The sequence below is a fragment of the Herpailurus yagouaroundi genome, unplaced genomic scaffold (genome assembly GCF_014898765.1).
Source record: "Herpailurus yagouaroundi ecotype Mexico unplaced genomic scaffold, PumYag 163, whole genome shotgun sequence".
Lineage (NCBI taxonomy): Eukaryota > Metazoa > Chordata > Mammalia > Carnivora > Felidae > Herpailurus > Herpailurus yagouaroundi.
Window position 1 is genome coordinate 12,932,010 of NW_024412404.1, and position 24,473 is coordinate 12,956,482.

Below are 24,473 nucleotides of genomic sequence, written 5' to 3' on the forward strand. Positions count from 1 at the left end.
GCCCGGCATCGCAGGACACCCACACTGGCCCATGTCCTTGGGCATGACCGGAGAGTTTGGGAGCAGTGCAGTGCATCCGGGGGGTTCCTGGTTCTACCCGCAGGCCTGGGGGCTCGCTGCTGCTGGAGAGCCTAGAGCTGCTCCTTTGTTCCACCCCCAACTCGTCTCCCCCGCCCCAGGCGATCCAGCGGGTTCTGAGTCCTGGCTCTCAGTACCCAGGCCCAGCTCGGCAGAACCGCTCTCGGCTGCCGGGGGATGAAGGCCTTCCTCAGTGCAGTGCCCGGGCCCCCACGCGGCCCAAACTCACCCCTTCCCCCGGTGGGTCCCCCTCCCTGTTTCCACCCCAGAGTCTACAGAGGCCCCCCGCTCCTCTCCATGTTTTAAAACCCTTTAATCGAAATTCCACAAAGGATTCCCTTGTATGTGTGTATAAAACAAATCCAGGGCATATGCCCTGAAGCAGGAGACAGAGCAGAGGGTCCAGAGCAGAGTTGCCACAAACCCTCCCATGTACACGCCCACCTGACAGGGCCACTCTGCAGCGAAGACTCAGCAGATTAAATGGGACGGAACACTGAAGACCGGGGTGGGTGGAGGAGGGCTCCCCGGGCCTCAGGCACCCCTACCTAGAAGCAGCGCAGGGATTAAAACCTAGCTCTTACAGTCCGTTCACCAGGCTTGCACGTGTTGCCCGTGTAGTTAATAGGACTCCCTCTTCACACTCAAGAGTGTCGCAGTTGGGACAATACAGTATGGGGTCACCTTCTGTAGTGAGCACACTGAGCACTAGAGGGGGGAGGGAGGATGGGAGGTGGAGCGTCTCCACTCACCTTCCCAGCAGGCTCCACCTGCTCCCCCTCCCCACCCCCTACAGTGGGTATTGCAACCTCCTGCCTGGCCTCCGTTACCCAAGATGCCAGTTAGCCCATAGTGGCCACCATGCCACCATGTGCACTTCCTGTTTCAGGGACCCCGGTCAATGAACTCTGGGAACCAGAGGGCAGGCAAGGGGAGCCCAGATTTGCTGAACCCGTTGACAGCTGTTGGGGGAGGCTGCTGGGAGCAGGCAGCGGGGGAAGGCTCCCATGGCCCGGACGCAGGCAGGCCCAGCCCCAGAGACCCGTGGTTACAAAGAGGGAGTCTGACAGATGAGCAGAGGCGAGATCACCACGGCAGGGGGGAGTCTTTCCACGTCTTGTCCTGTATCTCGCGCCTGGCAGGATGGCACTGGGTCGGGGAGAGTTCCGCCCAGTGCCCATCGTGTCCCCTCTGTGTTGTCAGGTCCCAAAGACTCCTGTCCCAGGGGAGGAAGCTGCCACAGAGCTGAAAATTCTTGGGCTTCTAGGATGTAGGCCTTTTGGCATTTGCAGCTGGTGAATCTCGGGTCTCTGGCTGGGATCCCGGCACCCCACCATCCTTGAGACAGGGACTGAGGGATCCAACACCTTCTCCCTGCTGCCGTGTAGCACCCAGAGGAGTTGAGGGTCTGGCCATCAGAGGTATCTCAAAGAGTCTGGGCTCAGAGCAGGAGGGAGGGAACCAGGGCCAAGGCTAAGGGACCACTCAGAGGGCCGGCTTGACCTCAAATGCGCCTGCCCCAGGCCCAGCCACGATCGCCCACTGGCCCCAGCTGGCCTAGATGGCCTCAGAGGTCGGAGAGTCAGGCACGGTGTCTGCAAAAGAATGAAGCAGAATGAATGAGGGGCTCCTCTCTCCTCCATCCTCTAATCCCACACCATGAGACTGGGAGGGGAGTAAGGCTGGTGCCCTGCAGGCCATGGGGAGGTCATGACCTTGCGGGCCATACTGCCGCAAGGGTTGAGAAGCACTCACCGAGGGTTGGGAAGAAGACATCCCCAGGGCCTGGTGGAGACACAGGAGTGCAGGGCTCGGAGAGCAGGTGCCGGCCAGACTCCGAAGGCTGCCTCTGAGCCATGTAGGACAGTGGAGGCCTGGGCTTGGCCTCTGGCATCCCGTGGGAAGACGGAGAGACCTCAAAGCCAGGGTTTTCGATTCCTTGAGGGTTGTTGCTAGAAAACCAGAGCTGAATCAGTCAGTTGTACTACCTGGGTTTTGGCCCCCTGCCCTCCTGCCTGTACCCCTCCTCCACTTCCTTACCCTCACCTGCCTTCGCACGCCAGGCCTCAGCACCCTCTTCCGGCAGGAAGGGAGGGTCCAGGGCCACAGAGAAAAGGCCATGGGCTGCACTCTCCCATCTTCTCTGAGCCGAGGGCATCTGATCCCAACTCTACCCTATTATTTGACCATCTGCCCCAGGCGCAGCCGGGAACCCGAGGGTCAGAGACACTTTCAGGACATTCAGGAATCTGGGGACAGGTTTCTCTTTGGTCAGTAGAGTTAATGGCATTAAGATTGAATGTCCCCACAGCTTGTCTTAAGCTGAAAGGAGGAGTTCCCTTTCCTTCTTCGTGACTGGGAATAGGACAGCCGCTAAAGACATCCAGGTGTGCTGTCCTCCTTTGCATGTTTCAGTGTCTGTCCCCAGTTCAGCTGCTCTCCCTCCTCCCCCACCCTGGCCAGTTGACAGGGAGGCCCAAAGGTGGGTGCCTGGCTCATCCAGGCAGCGTCAAGAGCTCGGCCTGCTGGGTGAGGGGTGCCAGGGAGAACAGCCAACCAGCACAGATGTGTTGGCCTCAGTAGCAGGTGCTCTTGTAAACACTGTGCTACATGGCTATACGGGGACCCTGCTGCACAGCTGTCCTTCCTGTCAGCTGACCCAGGGCCCAGGGAGGACCGGGAAGGCCATGTCTGTGTTCTGAGCCCTGTCACGGTACAACCAGTTATCAGGGAGGAGAAGGGAAAGGATCCTATGAAGGGGGAAGTCGGTCCTGGTTAAAAGTTACCCCTCTCCCTTCTACATTAATTCCAGCCACGGTTTGGGTATAGACATTGCCCTACAGAGCCACAGGCCTGCAGAGAGGCAAGAAGAGAGAGAGCCTGCCGAGCTTTGAGTCGGGGCCCAAGCAGCTGCAGGAAGGTTTCTCAGGAAGGTCTCCATGGGCCTTACCTGTCCATCCGCACCAGCTCCTGGGCACCTAGGGACACACAGACAGACAAGGCCGTCACAAAGGAAAGGCTTCCCCAGACAACATCCCTGCCCTCCACTGACAGACGCCCTTCGAGGAGCTGGTGCAAGACCAGGCCGGGCCACGGTCAGCCCTGGATCCCACTTGTGTTTGCTCTGGGGGCCCGTACTCTGGTGTTTATCCTGCAAGCGAGGCCTCAAGGAGCCGTGCGTTTTAACCAGTGATAGGTGAAGCTTGGGCTGCATTTCACAAGTATAAAGGACATTTGTCACGAGGAGGCCAAAGGCAGCCAATGCTTTCTCCTATGGCTCGATTAGGGGTCGTGAGACCTTCCGGATTTAAGTATCAACCAAAGGCCTGACTCCTGAATTGGCTGTTTCCTGTTTGGACTTTTGCCACGCTCTGGTCCTTCACCACGATTTGCTGAGTGGGAGTGGTGTAAGGTCAGTTCCGAACTGGAGGGTTCCTGATCCTCTCTGGCCCGTCCTCCGTGTTACCCGTAGGTGGCCTTAGAGGTGACATCTCTTAGAGGAAGCTTGGGGGCCCGAGACCCCATCACTTCTCAGACATCCTGCCACTTTCTGCTCTTCCTCCAAAGCTATTGCCACCCGCCCCACTCTTGGGATTCCCCACCCCGACACTGGCCACCAACCAGATACAGTGGCCCCAACTTCCCTCTTCCTCGCAGCTCCGATACGCTTCTCATTTGTAAGAGCTTTACCATGACCACTGTGGGGAAACATGGGCCGGGGGGGGGGGTGGGGGGTGGCTCCACGGAACACACAGGGAAGTTGCACAAAGGTTCCTAAAATCTCGGCTCTCGGAATCGTGGCTGCTGTCTACCAAATGTGTGCGCAGGTGCCCAGCGTTCCCTGGGCTCGTCCTCTCCACCCTTTGGGGGAGGGATTTCTGGCCCCACGTTAGAGCTGGGGGACCCAGGCTCCATCTGACACTGGCTCGATTTCCACACCCATCAGCCTGCGCAGCAAGCTGCTGACCTCAGTGCTCCCAGCCCTTTCTCTGTGGCTCCCTGAGCGTGGCTCACTCCTGAGCACGCCCTGCCCACAGCGACCGCAGGCTCCCTGTCTCCTCCCTGACCTGCCGCCCCCCCCCCTCCCCCCCCCACCCCCCCACCCCCCGCCTCCGCCCCGGGGGCTTAGCCTCTGCTTTGTGGCCCAACCCCTGGCATCTCCCGGTGACTTCTGTTCCCATGGCTCCAGCAGCAGCGCTTCTCCAGAGTCTAGATGCAGAAATGACCCCAGTCCTCGGCGTCCGGTCCACCTGCCCCATCCCGGTCCTTCCTCGGGGGAGCCCTCAGCTCGGACTCAAGGCGTCCCGGCACACGGAATAGGAGATACTAGGGGCCAACCCCAGGCTTCCCTCGCGTCCTCAGGATACCCCTACGGTGTTCGGGCCTGGGGCCTGCACCCAGCCAATGCCCAGAATTTGTTTTCCCGTTCCCTGATGGAGGCAGCGTTGTGGTCTGAACTAAGGGGGACAGAAAGCACCTCTTTATCTGGGAGCTGGGCGTGTCTCCCTCCTCGTCCATTCCCCGCCTCCGTGAAAACGCTGCACGGGTGAGCACAGGCTCATTGGCAGCCCCACGGTGATTGCTTGGGCCCCCGGGTTCCTCTTTCTGCTACAACCCCCTTACCTGCCCCCTACCCACCCCCACCCTGGGGTACTTCTGGAGGTAGGCCATGGTGGTGTTTGCGAGAAGAATATGCGAGTAAGGGAAAGGCGGTCACAGCCCCTGAGTGAGCCACTGCGGGGCTCCGGGTGACAGAGGTCTCAAGGTATTACAGTCCAGCCAGAGGAAATCAGGTGTGAGCCAAAGCCACCTGGTGGCGGAGCAGCCCCGCTCGGCTCCCTCCTGCAGCCGAGCAGAGGAGAAGAGGTGGGGGAGGTGATGCAAGGGCCAGGGCAGAGGACTCCCCAGCCTCCTGCTCCTGGAGGACTCAGACTAGCCCAGGTTCATGGGTGGGGTCAGAGGAAGGGCAAGGGGCACTGTCACCACAGAGGAGGGTGAAATGGTGTTTGCGGCCGTGACTTGAAGCCTGGCTCCACTGCTTACTCACTGTGAGGTTCCCTAAGCAAGTTACTGAACCTCCCTGTGCCTCAGTTTGCTCCGTGGCAAGGGAGGAACAATTGTGGGACCAAGTGCTCGCGTTGCGATGAGGAATAAGCGAGAGAAGGTATATAACAACCTTGGCGTGGCACCCAGCACAGCGACGCTTCCAGGTAGGGGTTGGTGGCCAGGACGCTGGTGCTGGTGAGCATTTTGATGATAGGGTGGGATTATATTCTCTGGAAAAAGCATGAGCTGAAGCTCTGGGTTTGAGTCCCCGCTCTGCCGCTTGTTAACTTGCATAACATTTGGTTAATTATCTAACCCCGCTGAGCTCAGGTTTCCCAGCTATAAGCTGAAAGAACTGAACTGTTATCTCCGAGATCCCTTTCAGTTCTGATCATCCAAAGGTCATCTTTGTCCCGACAATTGCTCCGCTAGTTGCAAAACAAGCCTACCCAGACTTTAAAGCAGGTCCCCAGAGGATCGCCAAGGGGCAGCATTTTTATAAACCCACTTGAACTACTCCATGTGGTCATTCACTCATTCAGCAGATATTTTGTGAGTGCCCAGCCAGCACCGTAGGGGGCTGGTGGGCCCTCGGGCCCCCCAAATGGCACACCTGGGTCCCCTCCTCTCTCTACCACTGAGCCCATCTCCTTGCAGGGCCTATAGCAGCTGCCATCTCCGGAACAGAGAGGAAATGTGCCTGCCTCTTTGCTAATCCCAGAGGCAGGGCTGGGGGCTGGGGCCGACCACTCATACCGTCACCCATCCCAGGTAGGCAGGGATACTCACGGCGGTTGGAGGCCACCTGCCTTTGCTTGTAGACCAGGAGCAGGATGAGGGGAAGGCAGAGAATGCCCACGATGCAAGCGCCTGTAGCCACAGCAGCAGCCGTGATGCCTGTAAAGGCAGAGAGACGGCCAAGGTGAGGCCCCGTTCCCCCTGTTCCTCCTGAAGGGAAACTGAGGCCCAGCGAAGGAAGGTCAGGCCGCAGGGGGACCCAGCTTTACCCAGGCCGCACAGCCAGACCCTCAGTGACCTGCAGAGGCACAGGAGGCCCGGGGATCCCCTTTCAAAGAGAGGCCCATGCGTCCTTCCCAAGTGGGCTTAGGGCGCACAGAAATGAGACCACGGGCTTACAGTGGAGGCAGCTCCAGGGAAGAGAGAAAAGGGTTTTCATCCCAGCCCCCTGGGGACAGTTCAGCTGCCCTGGGCCACAGGTTGTTCCCCGTAAAGGGAAAGCAGGCCCTTCACAGACCCCATGCCATGAAGTTCAAGGTCAAAAGGAACCCAAGTGCTGTAAAACTTTTGGAGGTAGAAAGCAGTAATGGTCGCACAACATCGTAAGCATAATTAATGCCATGCTTAACAGTGGTTAAAATGGCGAATTTTATGTTCTCTATGTTGTACCACAATAAAAAACAAACAAAAGCCCCACTCAGCCCGAGAGACCCCTCAGCTCTAGACACAGCTTCCAGAAGTGATCTCGCACATGAAAGTCACAGGGGAAACTTGGGTGAGAACTGGAAAAATATGAATCCTTGATCTGACATTTAAAATTGTTTAACTTCCTAAATTACAAATAAAGAAAAAAAACCTGTAAGTTAAAATATATTCAGAAGTTCCCTCCTCTTCCTCCCCCCAGGTCCCCTGCAAAGACACAGTCACTGTCCATGCTTTTCTTGCGTGTAGCCTAAATTTGCTCCTTGCGTGACTGCATGTATGTATGTGTATGTGTGTGTGTGTGTATATATATATATATATATATATATATGCTTTTCATGACAATCGCTTTCCCCACTGAGCATGGCTTGGACATCTCTGTATCACACAGAGATCTACCTCGTTCTGCCTAGGGCTTTATCACGGGGCTCACCCCAGAATTTATTGCAACAGTCCCCTATGGGTAGCTATGTAGATTACTTCCATTTTTCAACATAGCTAATAACATAACAGCGAACTCCTCGTGTCCGCATCTTCGCTCACTTGGGCAAGTACCTCTGTACATAAACTCCCAGCAGTGAAAATGCTGAGCCAAAGGGTAGGCGCGTTCTCTTTTAGGGTATTGCCTAATTGCCCTCCACAAAGGCTGTACCACTTCACGATCCCACCAACAGCATGAGAGGCTTGACTTATTTCTGCCCATCTGCTGACTCCACAAGTTCAGCTGGGAACAGACATGCCCTCAAAACCACAACCAGCGTAAATGCATTTTTTTTTTTTCCTGATTTTAGCCCTTCCCAAAATATGGGCTGGGATACCCTGTCACGGTGTCCACTTGGCCCCGGGAGCTTTGGGAAGGTGGACGGGCTGTTGTCTCAGTGTTGCCTCTGTACTATTTATTTGGGAATAAAGGCTGTTTTTATCTCATTGTATTGCTAAATAACCCGATGGTGTAAATAAGCTTTCCGGGGGTTTGTTCATCCCACGGAAGAGAACAAACTGTTTACAGGCACTTTAGACATACCCACTGGTACAGGAACAGTGGCTATGCTAATTACAAACCGAGTTCAACTTCACATTAAAGCGGGTTCCCTGCAGATCTTGGCAAGGCTGCATTTTGATGTGGACTGTTGCAAGTAGACACGTTCTACAATTTAGACGTTTGAGGATTTCTAGCCCCCCAGGCACAGGATCTTCTTGAGGGCACTGAGAAGCGAGTTACAAAGCGCTCTTTTTCTAGGTACCAGAGCAGGTGTCCAGACTGGTACTAAGCCACATTCGGTGAGGTGAGTCAGGTGCTCACTCATGGTGGCTCCCTGTCCGTGGCCTGACTCCTGTCCACAGGCAGAGATCCCCCGCTGGGGCCACTCCATGGGGATCAGGGTTTGGTTTCTTTGCAACCTGGGCTAAGAGTCGAGGCCAGGACAGGAAGGCACGGGTCTGGGGACAGCTGTGTGGGCCCAACTGTCCTCCAAAGCTGAGGGCTCTTCTGCAGAGCCCCAGCTCTCCATCCCTCCCGCCAAGCATGGCCAGTACCTGGGCAGGAGAGGAGGGAGCCCTGCTTGGTAGCCATCCAGAGCCTGGCTCATGGGGAAGGTGATCAGGCACTGGCAGGGACAGCTGCCAGGCCAGCTCTGAGACTTGTGCCAGACCTTTACATAGCATGCTGCGATGGGAGCCCCAACCCCCAACCTGCTCAGCAGTGCCTCCTTGTCTAGAGCCTGCTGGTACCCTGTGGGTGGGTAGGGAGGTATGAGAGGGGAGGAGGGAGTCCGGTCAGGCTGCCCGGTTCCTCCAGGAGGGGGCTGGACAAAAGCAAACCAAACATCCTGCTGTGCAGGGGGACAGGGAGGTGGCTTTGTGGGGAGCTATAGGCTGCCCAGTGCCCCCGCTTCCCTGGGCTCAGTGAAAAACCATACAGCCACTCAGCAATTCAGGGTTCCTTGGGGACCAACTGCCTCAGCCTCTCTCCCCTCCTGTTGCCCCCCACCCCCGACCTCAGACTGATGTGGGCTTTCAGAGGATTTCCTAACCAGCTACCCCCACACTTTCCAAAAAGAACATTAGGAGACAGGGCAGCAGATAGATCAGGAAAACTCAGAGCTGCCCAGGGTGGAAGCATCCTTAGCAGATCAGGTACTAAGGTTGGCCGTGGGACACCTGTCTTAGAGCGAGCAGGGACTAGGGTCTTTCCAAAGGTAGGCAGCACGGAGGGCAGTACCCAGTGGCCAGCCCTGAGGCCCACCCAAGCACGTGGGTCACCAGGCAAATGTTTCTAAACCATCAGGAAACATGGGGCGCCTGGGGGGCTCAGTCGGTCAAGCATCTGACTTTGGCTCGGGTCATGATCTCACGGTTTGTGAGTTCGAGCCCCGCATCGGGCTCTGTGCTGACCGCTCAGAGCCTGGAGCCTGCTTCAGATTCGGTATCTGCCTCTCTCTCTCTTGCCCCTCCCCTGCTTGCTCTCTCGCAAAAATAAATAAACATTAAAAAATAGAGAGTTTATGTAAAATCTGGACTTCTAACTGTGCTTGAAAATGGAGTGGCTCTGGCAGCCCCAGGCCCCCTCCATGCATGCAGCGTTTGGAACTGCGCTTACAGGCTGGCAGCTGGGTGCCCACCACAGTCTCCACCCCTCCCTACTGTCTGACTCACCAGGACCCCGGCTCAAGGGGCGTTTGAGTTTTTGATCCCTGATTCAGCCTCTTGGGTAACACTGATTGCCTCCCTGTTTGTAGGAAAAGGACACCCTCGCTCCCATTTCTGAGTGGACACATGACACCTAGAGAAAGGGAGGGCTGTCCAAACCCTCCGCACCGCACCCAAAAGCACAGCTGGGTTTCTTTGCATCTGACCCCATGCCACCTTAGCGGCAACACTCCGCCAGTTATAGTCTCCAGACCTCCAGAACCAAGAGTGTGGAAAGGGATCGGAAAGGGACTTGCAGAGGCCATCAAAGCCACCCCCCTGCTCTCAACAGCTAGGACAGAAGTAAACACATCCCTCTGGCCCTGGGGGGGGGGGGGGGCAGGTCACTGTGGACAGCAGCTCAGGGAGGCAGGGGCCAGAGCGAAGCCACGCATCCCTGTGAATTGGAGAGTCAGCCAAATGTCAAAACCTGAGAGCAGAGGAGCCCAGCCCTGACCCACGCCCGACCATCAAGTTCAAGGCTCTGCCTCACCCTTGGGTTCTTGCCAGCCAGACACCTAGGGTTTCCCGGGTGACTTCTGTTTCCTTAATTCCCACAGCTCCTTCTCTAGAGTCTAGATCAAGAGAAATGAGCCAAACCTCTGCTCCCTCTCTATTTTGTACCTGGTTTCTTCGTTGTCCCCACTGGCATCTCTTGTCTGTGTCCCCAGGACTTCAATTCATACAACTAATTTCCAGAGAATTGGTACTGACAGAGGGTAGGACGGCCTGGCCCCCAGGCAGGGTTTGCGCACTGAGAATCAGGCGCTCTGGCTGAGGGACTGGGAGCAATCCCTTCACCTGTCTGAAGCTCAGTGTCACCATCGGTGAACCGCGGGCAGTGGCAGAGGTGACGGTCCCTAAGGGAGCTCTGGGGGCTCCTGGAGGAAGAAGCGGGACTGGAGGGTTGCTCAGAGTGGAAGGAGCAATGGGGAAGTAGAGACTCGTGGGTCCGGCCAGGTGAGGCTCGCCCCGTCCAGTATGCTCGTGCGCACGGTCATCCGCCCGCGCTGGGGAGCTGCCAGTGGAGGAAGTGAGGACAGCAGTGGCTCAGTGCCGAGGCGACACATAAGGGCTGCGGTGCGCAGGGAGAGGGGCTTGAACCAAAGAGTTCCTTAGTTCGATGTGGGTCTGGCTCAGACCGAAATGTGTGTTTTAATTTAATTCCTGGCTAAACTGTCGGTTCAAAAAAGAGCAGTGTGAGTAGAAAGTCACCGCGACCCTTGAGGCGGGCTTTGGCGATGTCTCCCCTTTGCCTGCTGTCTCGAAGCGGCTGGGCATTCTTTCCTGGCCTCTGGGAGCCCCCACATCCCTTACAGCAGTGCCCCCTTCCTCCACAGGGTACCTCTCTGGGCAAACACCAGGGGGCTGACTGCCACCCACTGCCTTACGCATCCCTCCAGCGGGGGAGAAGGTGGAGTGAGCACAGCCCAGCTGTGCTTCCCTGGGCATCTGTTTCCATGCTTATAAAGCGAAGACGGTGCTGCCTACTTCAGAGGGCTCTTATCAGAATCCGCTGCGATACTGGTACTTGAAAGGACTTAGCACGGTGCCTGGCACGTAGTAAGGGCTCTAGGAAAGGTGGATCTCTTCCCCTTCTGGAGCCTCTCCGTCTGCCCTCCCCCATGCACAGAACGAGGAAGTTTTAAGTAGGTGCAAGCCAAGAGGAACCCCACAGCCCTGTCATCGTCCCGGGTGGCGGAGGGCTGGTGGGCAGGAGAGGCACACACTGAAAACAGCCTGTGGCACCAGTACCTGTCATGGGAGGCACTTGGCCAAAGGTCACTGCCAGGGCACACCCCCCCAGGGCTTTGAGCCTTGGAAGGGGAATACAAGTCCCTTCTGGGGACTACAGCCACCTGGCTTCAATGAAGGGGAAAGCAGAAGGGAGGGGCAACAGAAAAGGAGGAAGGACGGGGGGGGGGGGGGTCCCGTGGGCTTGGGGTGATGAGGTCAGAGTTTGGAACGGGGCCTGGGTCCGAGATGAGGACAGAGGAGAACAGAGGACCCAGAAGGGCCAAAAGAGTGGTCCCTTACTTTCACTCTCCCTGGGGGAAGGTGGGTACAAGATGCACTGGGGTGAAGCTTCTTTGTCTGCGGGAACAAAGAGAAGGGTTGGTTAGGTGGGCTTGAGGCCAGGGAGGCTTGTCCCAGCCAGCGCGTGCGCGCACGCACGCACACACACACACACACACACACACACACTCCCCAGCTCACACCCCCGGTCCCATCCCATGACCACCATGTTGTCACGAGCATTGGCATCCCAGCCTACGTTTGTACACCTCCTCTCGTTACACAGAACGACACACACGCTGCTGTCCATCACACCCCACCGACCAGAGATTTCCACACAGCTCCACACACTATGGCCACTCTGTCTCGCATACGTCCCCGGAGTGCCAGTGCCACCAATATACAGGATCACACACTCTCCGACACAAAACCACCCACGGTCGCACCATCACACGCACAGCAGCACGCCCCCAGAGTCACTCTGTCTTCCTCCCCGCTCGCCCTTCCGGAGGGGTGCACGCACCACCCCCCGCAATGACTGCACCCCACCCCACGCTGTCCCACAGAGGACGCCCTCACCTCTCTGCACCTGTAGCTCTATGGCACCGTGGACCCTCTGCTCCGAGTGGTGCTGCCTGATCTCCACCACCAGGCAGCAGTAGAGGCCGCTGTCCACTGGGGTCAGGTTAAACACGGTGATGGAGAAGTTGCCATGGTGGTCAGAGACGGATTGCAGCCCGTGGCGCTGGGCCAGATCCTGGCTGCTGTTGGCCTGGTGGCTGCTGTGGTGCAGGTGAAGGTCCTGGAATGTGAGGTTGCGGATGGGCCGGCGCTCCGAGCAGAGCTGTACTTGGCCCCGCGAGCTGCGGTACCACGTCTTGTAGTAGGTCACGTCGTGCCCCTTGGCCATGGGGCCCAAGACCCTGCAGGTGAGGGTGACGTTCTGGCCCTCGGGGCACACGTACAAGGAATATGGTGTGGCGACCTTGAAGGCCGCCACCAGACCTGTTCAGAGAGACAAGAGACTGTACCTTCTGAGCCGGCACCACTCCCAGTTCCCCCAGAGCGGGGAAGAACCTTGGCCTGGGGCTCCAAGCCCCGGGTAGGTTCCCGAGCCACAGGCCCCAACAAGTGAGTCCACCTCCCTGGGCCTCAGCTCCTTTATTAGCTCTTGAACCTGATTCCCTCCTGGGCTGTGTGGGAGGAGGAGCTTCTCCAGGTAAGGGACGCCCCTGACCCCTGGAGAGCGGACGAGGTGTAGGAGAGCAGGCAGCACACTGGGCCCAGCCAGTGCGTCCTTCTCCTCCCGCCCCCACGGGAGGCACTGTGGCTCTGCTCACAATGGGCCTCCGGCACGTCCAGCCTGCGTGCCCAATGCTGTCGGGTGGGAGGCAGGATGAGGAGCACAAAGCCTGTGTGGGAATGGCGGCCCTTGACCACCCTTCTGGGGCCATTAGCACCGTTGGCCCTTCCCTCTCCCGGGGCTGGTCATGCCTTCCCACGTCCCCATCACAAGCACCAATGGAGCGCCTGTGTGTGAGGCCTGTGCCCGGTGCTACATCTCACCCGGATGCCGAGCACACGTGGCCTCCCCTTGGGAGCTCGTGACCTAGCTGGGTAGACTGGGCGTGCATTCCTGGCAAAGTCACCCCACAGGTTAAAGGGCAAACCAGTGCCAGCCTTCAGGGCACTTGGAGGAGGGACGATACAGCCGCCCCGAGGATGGTCAAGAGACTTCTGGGAGGAGGAAGCGTCTTTTGGGGTTGATGGACGGATAGGACTTTAGCAAGTAGAGAGGGTACCCTGGGCCGGGTGGTGAGGAAAAGCCCAGGGGTCTCGGGGACAGGGACAGGGAAATCATGAAAGGTCCCTTCATCCAGGTACCTATTGCCATCCAGTCTTCTTAGAAATATTTCCTAGTTCGTTCTGTTTTCAATAAGCAAATGAAGCCATCCCCCGGTCCTCTTTACCCTACCCCAATCCCCCGGCATTTAACCATGTTGACTCCCATAAGCACTGGCCCCCAGAAGCAGAATGCTGGGGCTGCAGGCCCGGCTCCTTTCGCTGCGCGAGCCCCACCTTCCTCATGTGGTCATGAGAAAAACATTCGCTACTTCACGTGGTTGTGAGAAGCCTGAGCGAGGGAAAGAGAACACGACAATGTGAGCTCTAATGCCCTCTGCGGACATAGGGAGGATAGCTACAGTTATTATACATTAGCAATATCTGAATCTTAATCGGCATGTCAAGGGCTGTTTTAAGTCAGGCAGACAGGGAAGGAGAGTTTGGATATGTGTACGGAATCCAGACTGGAACGTCTCTTTCATTGCCATTGCCTGAATCAAGATAATGCCGCTTCCTCCTGCGGACACCCCCTTCCCTGCCTTTAGAGCCTGGGACCCACTAGCAGAATTGAAAGCCTTGCCCCATCAGGAGGAGGGCAGCCTGGTGTAGCTTTGGAATTGGACCAGCCTGCTCTGGAGTCTAGCAGCTGGGGTCACTTAGACTCTGAGCTTCAGACTCCTCACTAAGAGACAGAAATGAGAATTCTACCTGCCAGAGTTGAGGCAAGGGTAACAAATAATTCACATGAAGTGCCCTGTAGCACTTTGCTAGTAGTTGGTGCTTGCTATGTGGAAGCTAGGCAGCTCTCTAATTCGTCTTGGCAAGTCCAGAAACATTTCCTAGGAGTGAAAATAGTGCTGCAGAACAGAATGGAGAAGCCAGCTTCAAACACTCTTTCCCACTAAGATGTGAATGACTGATAACAGCTTGTGATCCAGTCTTGGAGTACGTGCCCATTGAAAGCAGACTGGGGGGGGTTAGCAAAGCCATGGCCCCGAAGACTGTGTCTGCAAGGTGGAGTTTTAGGCCCTGGAAAGTAAGGAGGACAGACGCACACTAGATGCTCCCACTCACTCCATACACATGTGAGAGGGAGTCCTGTCTGAGAGTCCCAGATTTATGGACAATCTTGGCCAAGGTGAGCAGAGATTTCAAAACTTCCTGGCAAGATGCTGATCTCGTCCTCAGGCAGAAACGTAGAGGCCCGGGAGGGGAAAAGTGATTTGCCTGAAGTGAGGCAGAGGGTATAGACTCAGAATCTGGAGCGTGGGAAGCTTCAGGTAAAGCCCGATCTAGTTAGAACTAGCAGAAGAAAGAGCATGTCTCCTGCGCGATGCTACCTACTTATGGGCGTAAACAACCCTATGGAGGTAGGTGGTGTTGTTATTCCTCCTTCACTGAGGAGAAAACACGAGGCACGGCGATGTTAAATAATTCACTGAAGATCACAGCAAGTGACTTGACTCCCCCTCACAGGCCTGTGTGGTGGCTGTCACCACAGAACTATGTGTGCCAGTAAATGGAGGTGGGGAGTAGCTAAGCAGGGGACCCTCCCAGGCACTCCGAAGAAAAAAAACCCACTCAAAGAGCAGACCAAGGAGTTGCCTGCCCTGCGCTCCCCCTCTCTCCAGCAGGCCCCAGCTGGGCACCTCCTCCCAGCACCTCTCCCAGTTAGCACCCCATCTTCCCTGTTCCCGACCCCACCCCCACCCCCGAGAACCCAAGGCCGGGAGCCAGATCCAGATCCAGCAGCATTCGCCAAGAGCACACACACCTTGCAGGCTGTGGGCAGAGCTGGCTCAGCAGAGGCCGGGGCCGGGCGCGTCTGGGGTGGCTGCAGGGGGCCAGGCGGACTAGAGGTAGAGACAGAAGCAGGAAGTGGCATACAGAGCTGAGACACATTGGACTGGGGGCTGTGGAGTGGACAGAGGTGTAGATGGGGTGGGGCTGAGATGTGGGCAAAAGCTGGAGGTAGCTTGTCGGGGGGAGGGGGGGGACGGTGGAGGGGGGGGGGGGGCGCGCCCAAGCCCCCCGGGGGGGGCCCCCGGCGGGGGGGGGGGGGGGGGCCGGCGGCGCCGGGTGGGCCCACCCCCCACGCCCCCCCGGGGGCCCCCCCGCCGGGGGCGGGGAGGTGGGTTGCGGCCAGCAGGGCATCACGCTCCGGCTCTCAGGGTCCAAGCAATGCTGTCAATGAGCACCGAATTGCCTGGACAGCACTGGGGAGAGATTTTCACCACTGGAAGCAATTTCCTTGAAAACCCACAGTGGGGCAGAGAATTGTTGAGACCGGCAGGGGGGGTGGGGAGGAGGAGGGGCGGGGGGGTTGTGGTACATTGCTCAATTCCCAACACCCGACACTCCCCAGAGGACCTCTTCCCCTTTTAGAAAAAGGAGAAGCTGCAGGGGATTCAGATTTGGGGGGTGGGGGACAGTCTTCAATTTCAGCAAAAGGACCAGAGAGCAGTGGGCTAAGGGTTCACGGGATCTTGTCCTGGGGGCGGCAGGGGATAGGTGGGAAGCATCCGTTTGTTGTGTCTAAGACTCAAGCTGGCCTGTCCCTGGGAGGATGCTCAAAGGCACAGAGTCGGGGAAGATAATGCACACATCCATGCCATCCACAACTGCACGTGCACATGTGTTATCGGGGAGATATATATATATATAGCACAGCTGGATTTATAATTATTTGGCAGGAGGATGTTGCTTATTGTCAGGAGCAGAGCCTTTTGGACACCTGGGTCATTGTCAAAGCCTGGGGCGAGTGGGTGGGGAGGAAAGCCCCTGGCTCCAGGGTGGCCGGGAGCCTATGAGACAGGAAAACGGCCCTGGCCCCGAGCCTGTGCCCAGGCAGGAACCATCCAGTCATGGTGCTGCTGGCCCACCCCGGTCCCCACCTGTCACTGGGTTAAGGAGGCAGAAGCGCCTAGAGGAAGATTGCTAGGAACCTGGAAAATCCCAGGTCTCAGGACTAAAACCTTGGTCTGACAGATCCCTGGGCCCCAGGCCCCACTGAGCCCTGTCCTTGCTGTATGCCCTTGGGCAGGTCCCACTTCCCTCGGTGCCTCCCTCTCTTCATCTCAAGAGACTCCCATGTTCCTAGCCCTTTCCAGCTCTTTCAGAGAGTCGTCCAGACTTTCAGTCTGTGGCCAGAGAAAAGGGCTGTGTTTCCTTAGGGCAGAGGAACAGGGCAAGAAATGGGCCACTTCTTACGTATCAGGACTTGCTTAGTACTTTATACCCATGTCACTTAGTTCTCATAATACACCCTGATGAGGGTATTATCAACCCACTTTAAAGGTGAGGAAACAGGGGCACTTGGGTGGCTCGGTGGGTTGAGCCTCCGACTTCAGCGCAGCCTGTGAGTTCAAGGCCCCCATCGGGCTCGCTGCCGTCAGCCTGTCCCCCTCCCCCTGCCCCTCCCCGGCCTGCACTCTCCCAAACATAAATATTTTTGTAAAAAAGAACAAAAAACAGTAAAGGTGAGGGAACAGACTCAGAGAAGTCAGGTGGCTTCACCAGGACCACCCAACCGTGCGTGGCAAGGCTGAGAGCCACGCCTCCGACACATTGCTGCAGGAAGGAAGAGCCCCCCCCACCCCCTGCCCCTGAAGCAGGTAGCTTCATTCTCCAGCTGCTCAGATGACCTACTCATCTTCCACCCAGTCAGCCTTGCTCTGCTGCCTCAGACCTAAACTGAAAACATCATTCCGTCATTCCACAAATATTTACCGAGGTCCTAACATGAGCCAGGCCCAAGGCAAGAGAGGCCGCGGGGGTGCAGAGTTTCGTAAGGGATGTCCGCTCAGAATTTAGGCTTGCTTCTGCCACTTTCTAGCTGTGGGAACCTCAGCCTCTTGTAGAAGCTTCTGTTCCAGTCCAGGGGAGAAGGGCTTCATCTCGGGATGCTAGTTTTCGTGACCTCACCTCTTTCCATCCAGCAGGCACCTCGTGAAACCCTGTGGGTGTGCACGGGATGGGTGTGGGTGTGGGTGTGGGCAGGCCTGTGTATTTTTCCTGACGGGGCATGAGTTTAGCCTACGGTTGCCAAGGCGACGCCCCAGCCTCTGGAGGTGGGTCCCCAGCTTGATTAGTCAGGCCTGGGAAGCCCAACCCAAACAGCTGAACTCTGTCCAGTTGCTGCGACGGGTTGTAAGTAAACAGTCACTGATCTTCTGCTGTGGCTGGCTGTGTGCTAGGCGCAAAAGGCCAGGTCCCCACCCTCAGAAGGAGCACCAGACAGACTGGTCTCCAGTTCCCTGCCAGGCCCTGTTCCCCAGGACCGTCCTTGGAGGGTGTAGGGAACGGCTCGGTTCCGTGTTCATCAAGCTGCGGAGCACAGAGGGAAACAGAGTCGAGGACCAGTCAGGACTGAGTCTGCCAGTGCTGAGTTAGAGGAAGTGCCCCCGGTGCGGGGGGCTGAGCCGGCAGGTCGGCCCGTGAGGTCTGTGGCCAGCAAGGACAAAGGGCATCTCAGATGTGTTTATTGATACCTGCCCCCGCAGGAAGTGTCCATTCACATCAGACCAAGGAGTCTGGGAAGGGGAAGCCAGGCTCTATTGGAGGAAGCAGCACTTCCAGCACCTTGGGAAAGCATCCATGCATCCGGGGCTGGAGGCTCTTGGCCAGCACGCCTCCCTGGAGAGGGCCCGGGCGGCTGGCCAGACGCCCTGCCAGTGGATGCTTCTCTGGATGCCTCCTTCCCAGACTCCCCCAGGCCCTCCCTGAGGATGACTGTGTACGGCCCAGAATACCAGCTTGAGCCAGCTTCCCCCAAGAGCCTGTGCTATGAAGACTCTCTAAGGTCCAGGTTCCGGTCTTTGGGGGCCCTGTCCTCACTGCAGGCGGCTCCGTGGTGGTCGAGGTAGCCCGGGACTGACCAGACGCCCCATCTCCTTCCTGTAGAGGGAGAGGTGGCCTGGCCGGTGAGGGCTCAGCTTGCTCTCCCTCCCTCTCCCCGTCCCTGCTGTTGTTATCGGGATGGCTAATTGGCCTCAACGTGAGAGAGGACCCAGCTGGAGCTCCTGTATTTGTTTGGACACTGTATTTATTTGAGGAAGGCAACAGGGGCTGGGAGAACTGGGGGCTGGAAAAGGCCCAAAGAAGCCCTCCGACCGTGCCCCGACCTCTTAGGATGGGAAACACTGTTCTCTTTCTTTTCCTCTGGGGGAGCTGAACTGCCCCCTGCCACCAGCTGACACTCCTCACAGTGGTGAGTTTGCTTCTGCGGTGAAGGGGAGGGACAGCAGCAACTATAACACAGTTTTACTTTTAGTTTTGTGGCGTAACATTGAATCACATAGGGAGAAGGTTATCCTCCTCCCCCACCTTTTTTTTTTTTTTTTTTTTTTTTTTTTTTAAAAAAAACAAGGGACAGCGGTTTCGGGCTCAGAGCCACCCCCGGACGATAGTTTCCGACTAGAATTTAATACTCCTATTTAGTGTTCTTATTAGGTACTCGTGTGATTTTGTTCTATTTACGGCAAGCGATACTGGCTTTCCATTGGTGGCAGTGATAGAAAGTTTCCTTTTCAAATCTATTGACTCAAGGAAAAGAATGAGTTGATTGGAGGGGGAAAAAAATAAGTACATACGATTGGCGGATGCTGCAGAAATCCCAAAGGTAATGAGCAGATGACGGAAGCTCGGGAAACACCACCGTGGAAGTACCCTTCAGAAGGGGGTGGGCAGCCTCACTGAAACCACGGCACCCAGGCTGCCCGTGTCCCAGGGAAAGAGGCTGGTCCCACAGTGAATGGAAGAGGCAGGACTTGAACCCAGGTCCCCATGGGAAATAGCATCCCATGTAGAACATTCAAAGGACCGGGCTTGCTTGGGCAGAAGCACAGCAAGTTCATTACTGAATGATGGGTGGGCACAACAGCCACTGTCTTTCTCTCTGGGGACAGTCAGCCACAGTAAATAGGCTAATTGCAAAGATCAGTTGCAAGATCCCAGTGAGACAGGCAAACCCCGAGCTGGTCTTGCCTTGAAGCTGCAAATTCCCCATCTCTAGAGAACACCTTTAGGAGAATCTACCGGTACCTCCACGGACATTTCACACTTTAAACACTTAGAGGTGCCGACAGGTGGCTGGACCGGTGTATCCTTCAGACCTCCAGGATCCTTAGAGTCCAGTCCTAGTGAAATCGGTCAACGCCCTCCCACACCCCGGGCTCTCTACTGGCTCTGTAGGCAGCAGGAAACGTAGACGGAGAGCCAGTGGCATGCGGCCTCGGAAAGCCAAGAAACAGCTTAATGCTCCCCAGGTGCCGGGTGCTGTGCCGAGCTTGTGCACTGACCCTTCACAGCAGCCCTCTGAGGGAGGTGCTGCCATCGTCCCATGTTAGAGATGAAGGAACTTGCTCAGAGATACCGAGTAACTGGCCCAAAGTCACAGCAGTCAATGGCCACCGTGGGATTTGGACCTAGTTCTGGCTGACTCCCGAGGCCAGACTGTTAAGGGACGGGGCTGTACGGGAAGCATGCAAGGCACACAACTTCGGGTCCCTTGCTTCACCATCCCCATGCGGGGTGGCACGCAGCCCATGGCACGCGGCATGGCCAATCCCAGGTTCACCCCGTCCAGGTGAAGCCAGACTGCTCCTGGATGAATAGCTGACCTAAAACGGGGGGCCTCAGGCTCAGTATGTGGGGCTCAGTGCTGGTTGAAGGGGTCGCTGCCAATAGGCCGGATGGGTACCCAGGAGCCCTCCCTTCTTTCCTTCCCTTGATCTACTAGGGTGAAGACCCATATATATATGTATAGAGGGAGGTGGCCTCTTTCAGCTTCCCAGCTGTTCCTCCCACTTGGGCCGCCCTCTCCCAGGAAGGTCAGGCCCCAGCAGGGAACTTTTGCCCTGCTTGGGGGAGGAAACAGGAACAGCTGGCCCAGCTCAGGAAGGGACTCCCTGGTATTGTTGGCTGTCCCCAATATTGGGTAGATGCCCCCTTGTGCCCAATGGCCGGCCTCAAGAGCCACCCCGGGGCCTCTGGACAGAAGGTAGAGGATTTCCTAAGAGCTGACCTTTGCTGTGTCAGAGGCTTGCGCCACTGGGTTACTCAACAAGACCCTGCAGTCCTGTTTCCCACGAAGGGGAAGAAGGGGTCTCCCCTCCCTGGCCTCGGTGCACTTCCCTGTGCTAGTCCCAGAGTCTGGGCCTCCTGGCCTAGCCTATAAGGACCTGGTGAGGACAAGAGCTTCCTCAGGTCCTAGGAGTGCCCGTAAGGGAGGAAGGGTCTCTGCCACCCTTGGGGTCTGCCGGGTCCTAGCTCTTCCCTCCACCCACCTCACCCTGAGTCGGGTCCAGGTAAGGGGCATCTTCAATTCTTACTGGGCTTCTGAGCAGCCTGCTCTCCACCCCCATTGTCCTCGGTGCCGACCCAACCCCGGGAGCTTACAAAGAAGGCCTACGCCAGCCACCCCCCTCTCGCCTTCCCAGACGTGGAGGCTTTGACGGTGAGCAAATCCTGCCCAAAGCAACCCAGCACCTCAGCAGGCCAGGGAGTAGGTCTTTCCAACTCACAGACCCTTCTGACCGTGCCTGCGACCAAGCCCTCCGTCTGTTCACACCCGTGTTGCACAGCGTACTGGGTAGTGTGAATATTCACGACCGTGCCCATATTACCGTTAAGACTACTGAGGCCCAGGGTAGTTCAAAGCTAAGAGAATGCTTCTGACCCCTTTTAGGGGAAAGCTGCTTAGAGCCCTAATCACTGCCGTGAGCTGGGCCCAGGAAGCGATGGCCCTTTGGGGTGCCAAGCTGAGTACCAGAACCACTAGGGGAGAAGGCTTCTGGCTATGTAGACACTATGGAGCCAGGGGTGCTGAGCCTTTCTGCTACCGGCTACTCTGCAGGGTGGGCCCCTATGCCTTGTTCTCTAGAACTCAGTTTCCCAAACTGGGGCTGCTAAACAGAGAGCAGCCGTGGGGCAGGGGTGAGGAAACAGAAGGGCCTCTTGAGGTCACTTGAGGCGAAAGGGGCGGGGCAAGTGCTCTCTGGGGGGTGTGGTGCTGGCCTTCCTGCCTGCCACCATGCCCTGCTCCTTCTGGAAGCCACGTCCTGCCATGCAGTGTGGCCTTGGTGCCGAGACCGCCACCGCCATCCTGGAAGTATCCAGGCCAGGGCTGGGCAGCTCTGTGGGGAGGGGTGTGGGCTCCCTCCTCCTTATCAGAGGCCAGCCTCCAAATGCTGAGATAACACACTGCCTACAGGCACGCAGTTCGTTTGGGAGGTACATTCCAGGTCCTCTAGACTCCCTCCTCTCCTTCCTCCCCTGTGCTCCTCCTCCTTTCTCCTTCTGACACACCCACTGGGTCCCTGTGCCAAGTGCCCCACCTTCTTCCAGCCTCCCTGACTCCCTGCATGACTCAAGCTTTCCCTGGGCCTTCCCCATAAAGTGTAGTTCACAGGCTGCTTGCTGGCCCCCTCTTCCCTTGAAATCCAGCCACTCCGGCGCTGGGCAGGCAAGAGCCAGGGGGCCAGGCTGTGGGTACCCCGACCTCTGCCCTACCCCCAGGAGCCCCAGCCAAGATTCCACTTGGACTTGTGACAGTCTGGACTTCGGAAGAAGAAAGTGGTGCCGCCCTGGTGTGGGGCTTCTGAGGAAACTGAGACCAAAAAGATGTCATAAGTTATCCCAGGACCCAGAACGGGCTCACGGGTGAGCTGGGGAAATACCCCCACATTCTCCCCAGTGCCCCCACATCAGTCCCTGAGCTGCAGCTTAGCCAGATGCCAGGAATCAGCTGACTCTTCAACTCTCAGCAACCAGACCCTCAGGATAAGGACCCGATGGGCACCCACATCGGGGTGTGGACCAGTGCCCCCCAAGGGTCAACCAGGAGTGTCACCAGGGAACAGGGCGCAGAGAGTACCACACCCCCTGTGCCCAGTGAGATCCTGGAGCCCTGAGGCTGGAGGGGCAGGGAGAGGCCACAGGAGTCAGAAGCCAGTGGCAGCCACTAGAAAATGCTGGGGCTGTCCCCACCGTTTTTGTCTCCTGCCCTGCAGCAGCTGCTCCTGCCCCGGGGCTCTCTGGGCAGGGAAGGGTCAGGCGAGAAGCAGTTCGGGCAGCTGTCAGAACGTGCAGATGTACCCAGCCAGAGCACTTGGCAGGGAGCTGCTGGCCCCTGCCCAGCAGTCCCAGCAGGTAGGAGACCTGCAGGCTGAGGGGGGAGGGGGGGGCGCCCCCCAGCTGCCTGCGACCCCTTCCCCCACCCCTTGTTCTCCCGGGGCACTTCCCCAGTGCCCAGGCTCCTGCCGACCTTACCTCGGGAGGCAGCCAGGAAGAGAGTGAGGAGCACAGGCCCCCAACGCCGGCCACCGGCCTCCGGGACTAGGGGGACGCCCATGTCGCCGTCGGGCGGCGGCGTCTGGAGCCCCGGGGGCCGGAGCGGGACCGCGGGGGCGTGCAGGGGGAGCTCCTGCTGCTCCGGGAGCGGCGGGACACGGCCAGCCGAGAAACCTCCGGTCGAGTGAGTGCCGAGAGAGTGAGCGCCCTGGGCGCCCGAGAGCGAGAGCCGCTGCTCCAGGGCCCACCCCGCCTCCCCCGCAGCGCCCCCGGGGGGCCGTGGGGGGAACTGCCTCCTCGCCGAGGGCCCCGCGGGAGGGGCTTCCCCTCTGACTCACAGGGCACCGGGCCCTGTAGGTAGGGGAGGCAGCCCACGTCCCAGGGTCAGCTGCACTTGACTGCCAGTGTTAAAGTCTCTTCTCCTCTCTCCCCTTCCCCTCTGGAGAGGATGGGTATTGTCGCACAGCCTGAGAAATGCGCTACCTCTTAGCAGCCTGCCTAATCATCATAGGTTGTGTCTGACCTCCCCCAGCGGCCTTTGTCCCCAGTACCCTCTAGCCCAGCTCAGGGCCTGGTGTGAGAAAGAAAGAGAGAGAGAGAGAAGAGAAAGAAGAAAAGGAGAGGAGAGAAAGAGAGAGGGAAAGGAAGGAAGGAAGCAAAGAAAAAGAAAAGAGAAAAGAAAGCTAGCTTTTGTAAAGGGCTAGGCAAGTTGGAGCACGCTTGGCTGTAGATTCCAGAACCTGCAGTGCCCTTGCGGATGCATACAGGTGCGTGCACACACGCTCACACACGCACGCACGCACGCAGATGAGGCACAGGTGCAGGAGCACACGACAGGCTTGGCACGTCCTCACGGGTGCATGTGTGCGTGCCTCTCGTAGTGTGTCCTATAGCAAATCGTCGCGGCTCCTCTCCCACCAGGCCCCGGCAACCCTCTCCACCCTGCACCCGCTCTCACTCCCTGTACCCCAGGCATCCACAGGACAGTCGTGCCCTCCGCCTCTAGTCCTCTGCTCTTGCACCCCCAGCCAGCGCTGGCGCCTCTGCTGGTGTCTCCCTCCTCCCCTCTCCCTCAGGGCTCCACTCAAGTCGTTGCCCTTCACGAAGCGTCCTGAGCTCCCCGGCGGGCACCCCTCCAGGCCTCACTGCCTACACCCCTTTCAGCGATCACGCCTCAGTTGCCAACCAGCTGATCCGCACCCGGGCTGATCCGCCCTCCCGAGCTAGACTGTGAGCAGTGGGGGACTAGGGCCTCCATTGTACCCCAGCCTTGCTGAAGCTTCCAGGGGCTTGGCTGAGCCATGAGGGGTCTTGAGCTCACGCGACCCCCAGGCCGAAGGACAGAGGACAGCCAGAGTCCATCTGGGTTGGGAATCAGAATAGAGGAACTGGAAAGTAGCCAGGAATTCTGGGTGCCCCGTGGGTGTCCCGATCCTAGTCAGAGGCTCTCTGGGAGCTCTGTCCTCACTCCTGGAAGGCAGGCATCATGCTTTTACTGCTACGTGATACTGCCCTGGCCCAGGCCCCCCCCCCCCGAGATGGGAGCCCCAGAGACTGCCAGGACAGAATGGGGGCCTTTATCGTGATCCTGACCTTGTGACCCCACTTGGGGAGACAACCCAGGGCCTTTCCTGCTGGCAGAGTATGAGTTCTTCCACCCACAGTGGGTAGAAAGCCGATTGAAATCAGGTAGATCCTGGGCCCTCTTCCCACCCTGGCCAGCCTCTGACAGAGGTGAGGTGGGGTCACTGAAGGGTGAGACCCTAGAGCACCTGGCCTGGCCTCACCCAGACCGCCTTGACCAGACTTCTGCTGCCCCCGGGTCTAGAAGGTGGATAAAGAGAGCCTGGGATTAGTGGGAGGGAAACCCCTCCCCCAGTGAGCTAGGACACCTGAGCAGGGCCCAGTGGCCCTGTCCTCCACTCCCCTGCCCCCACAAGGTCCACTAGTGAGCCTCCTGGGCTTGCATCAGAGTGAGATACAGAGGCATTGCTCAAGGTGTGGGCACAGTCCAGAAACCTCAAGCACTGTTGCCTCAATGCCAGGGCAGGAAGGACTCAGCTGAGAGG

At 57.8% G+C, this 24,473-nt stretch overlaps 2 protein-coding genes across 12 annotated transcripts in view; one reads left to right on the top strand and one right to left on the bottom strand.

Annotated features, from left to right (window-relative positions):
• CDH23 (cadherin related 23) overlaps positions 1-24,473 on the top strand; it is a 420,227-nt gene that overhangs the window by 357,186 nt on the left and 38,568 nt on the right. The window contains exon 1 of one of the 10 annotated variants that reach the window (XM_040485297.1): positions 22,169-22,263. The exons of the other annotated variants lie outside the window; for them this stretch is intronic. Coding sequence (XP_040341231.1) covers positions 22,204-22,263 — 60 coding nt within the window. The 5' untranslated portion in view covers positions 22,169-22,203. Of the gene's footprint in view, positions 1-22,168; positions 22,264-24,473 lie in introns of those variants that run through there. 10 annotated transcript variants of the gene reach the window in all.
• Positions 373-22,644, bottom strand: VSIR (V-set immunoregulatory receptor). Of its 2 annotated transcripts, none has more exons than XM_040485304.1 (7): positions 22,384-22,644; positions 11,848-12,273; positions 11,290-11,346; positions 5,914-6,021; positions 3,029-3,056; positions 1,834-2,030; positions 373-1,673 (listed from the first exon to the last, which is right to left on the bottom strand). In XM_040485304.1, exons 1-7 carry the CDS (start codon positions 22,463-22,465, stop codon positions 1,636-1,638), a joined length of 936 nt encoding a protein of 311 aa, XP_040341238.1. In that variant the 5' UTR covers positions 22,466-22,644; the 3' UTR covers positions 373-1,635. The 2 variants fall into 2 exon arrangements, with proteins under 2 accessions (XP_040341238.1, XP_040341239.1); XM_040485305.1 differs by lacking the exon at positions 22,384-22,644 and adding an exon at positions 16,843-17,069.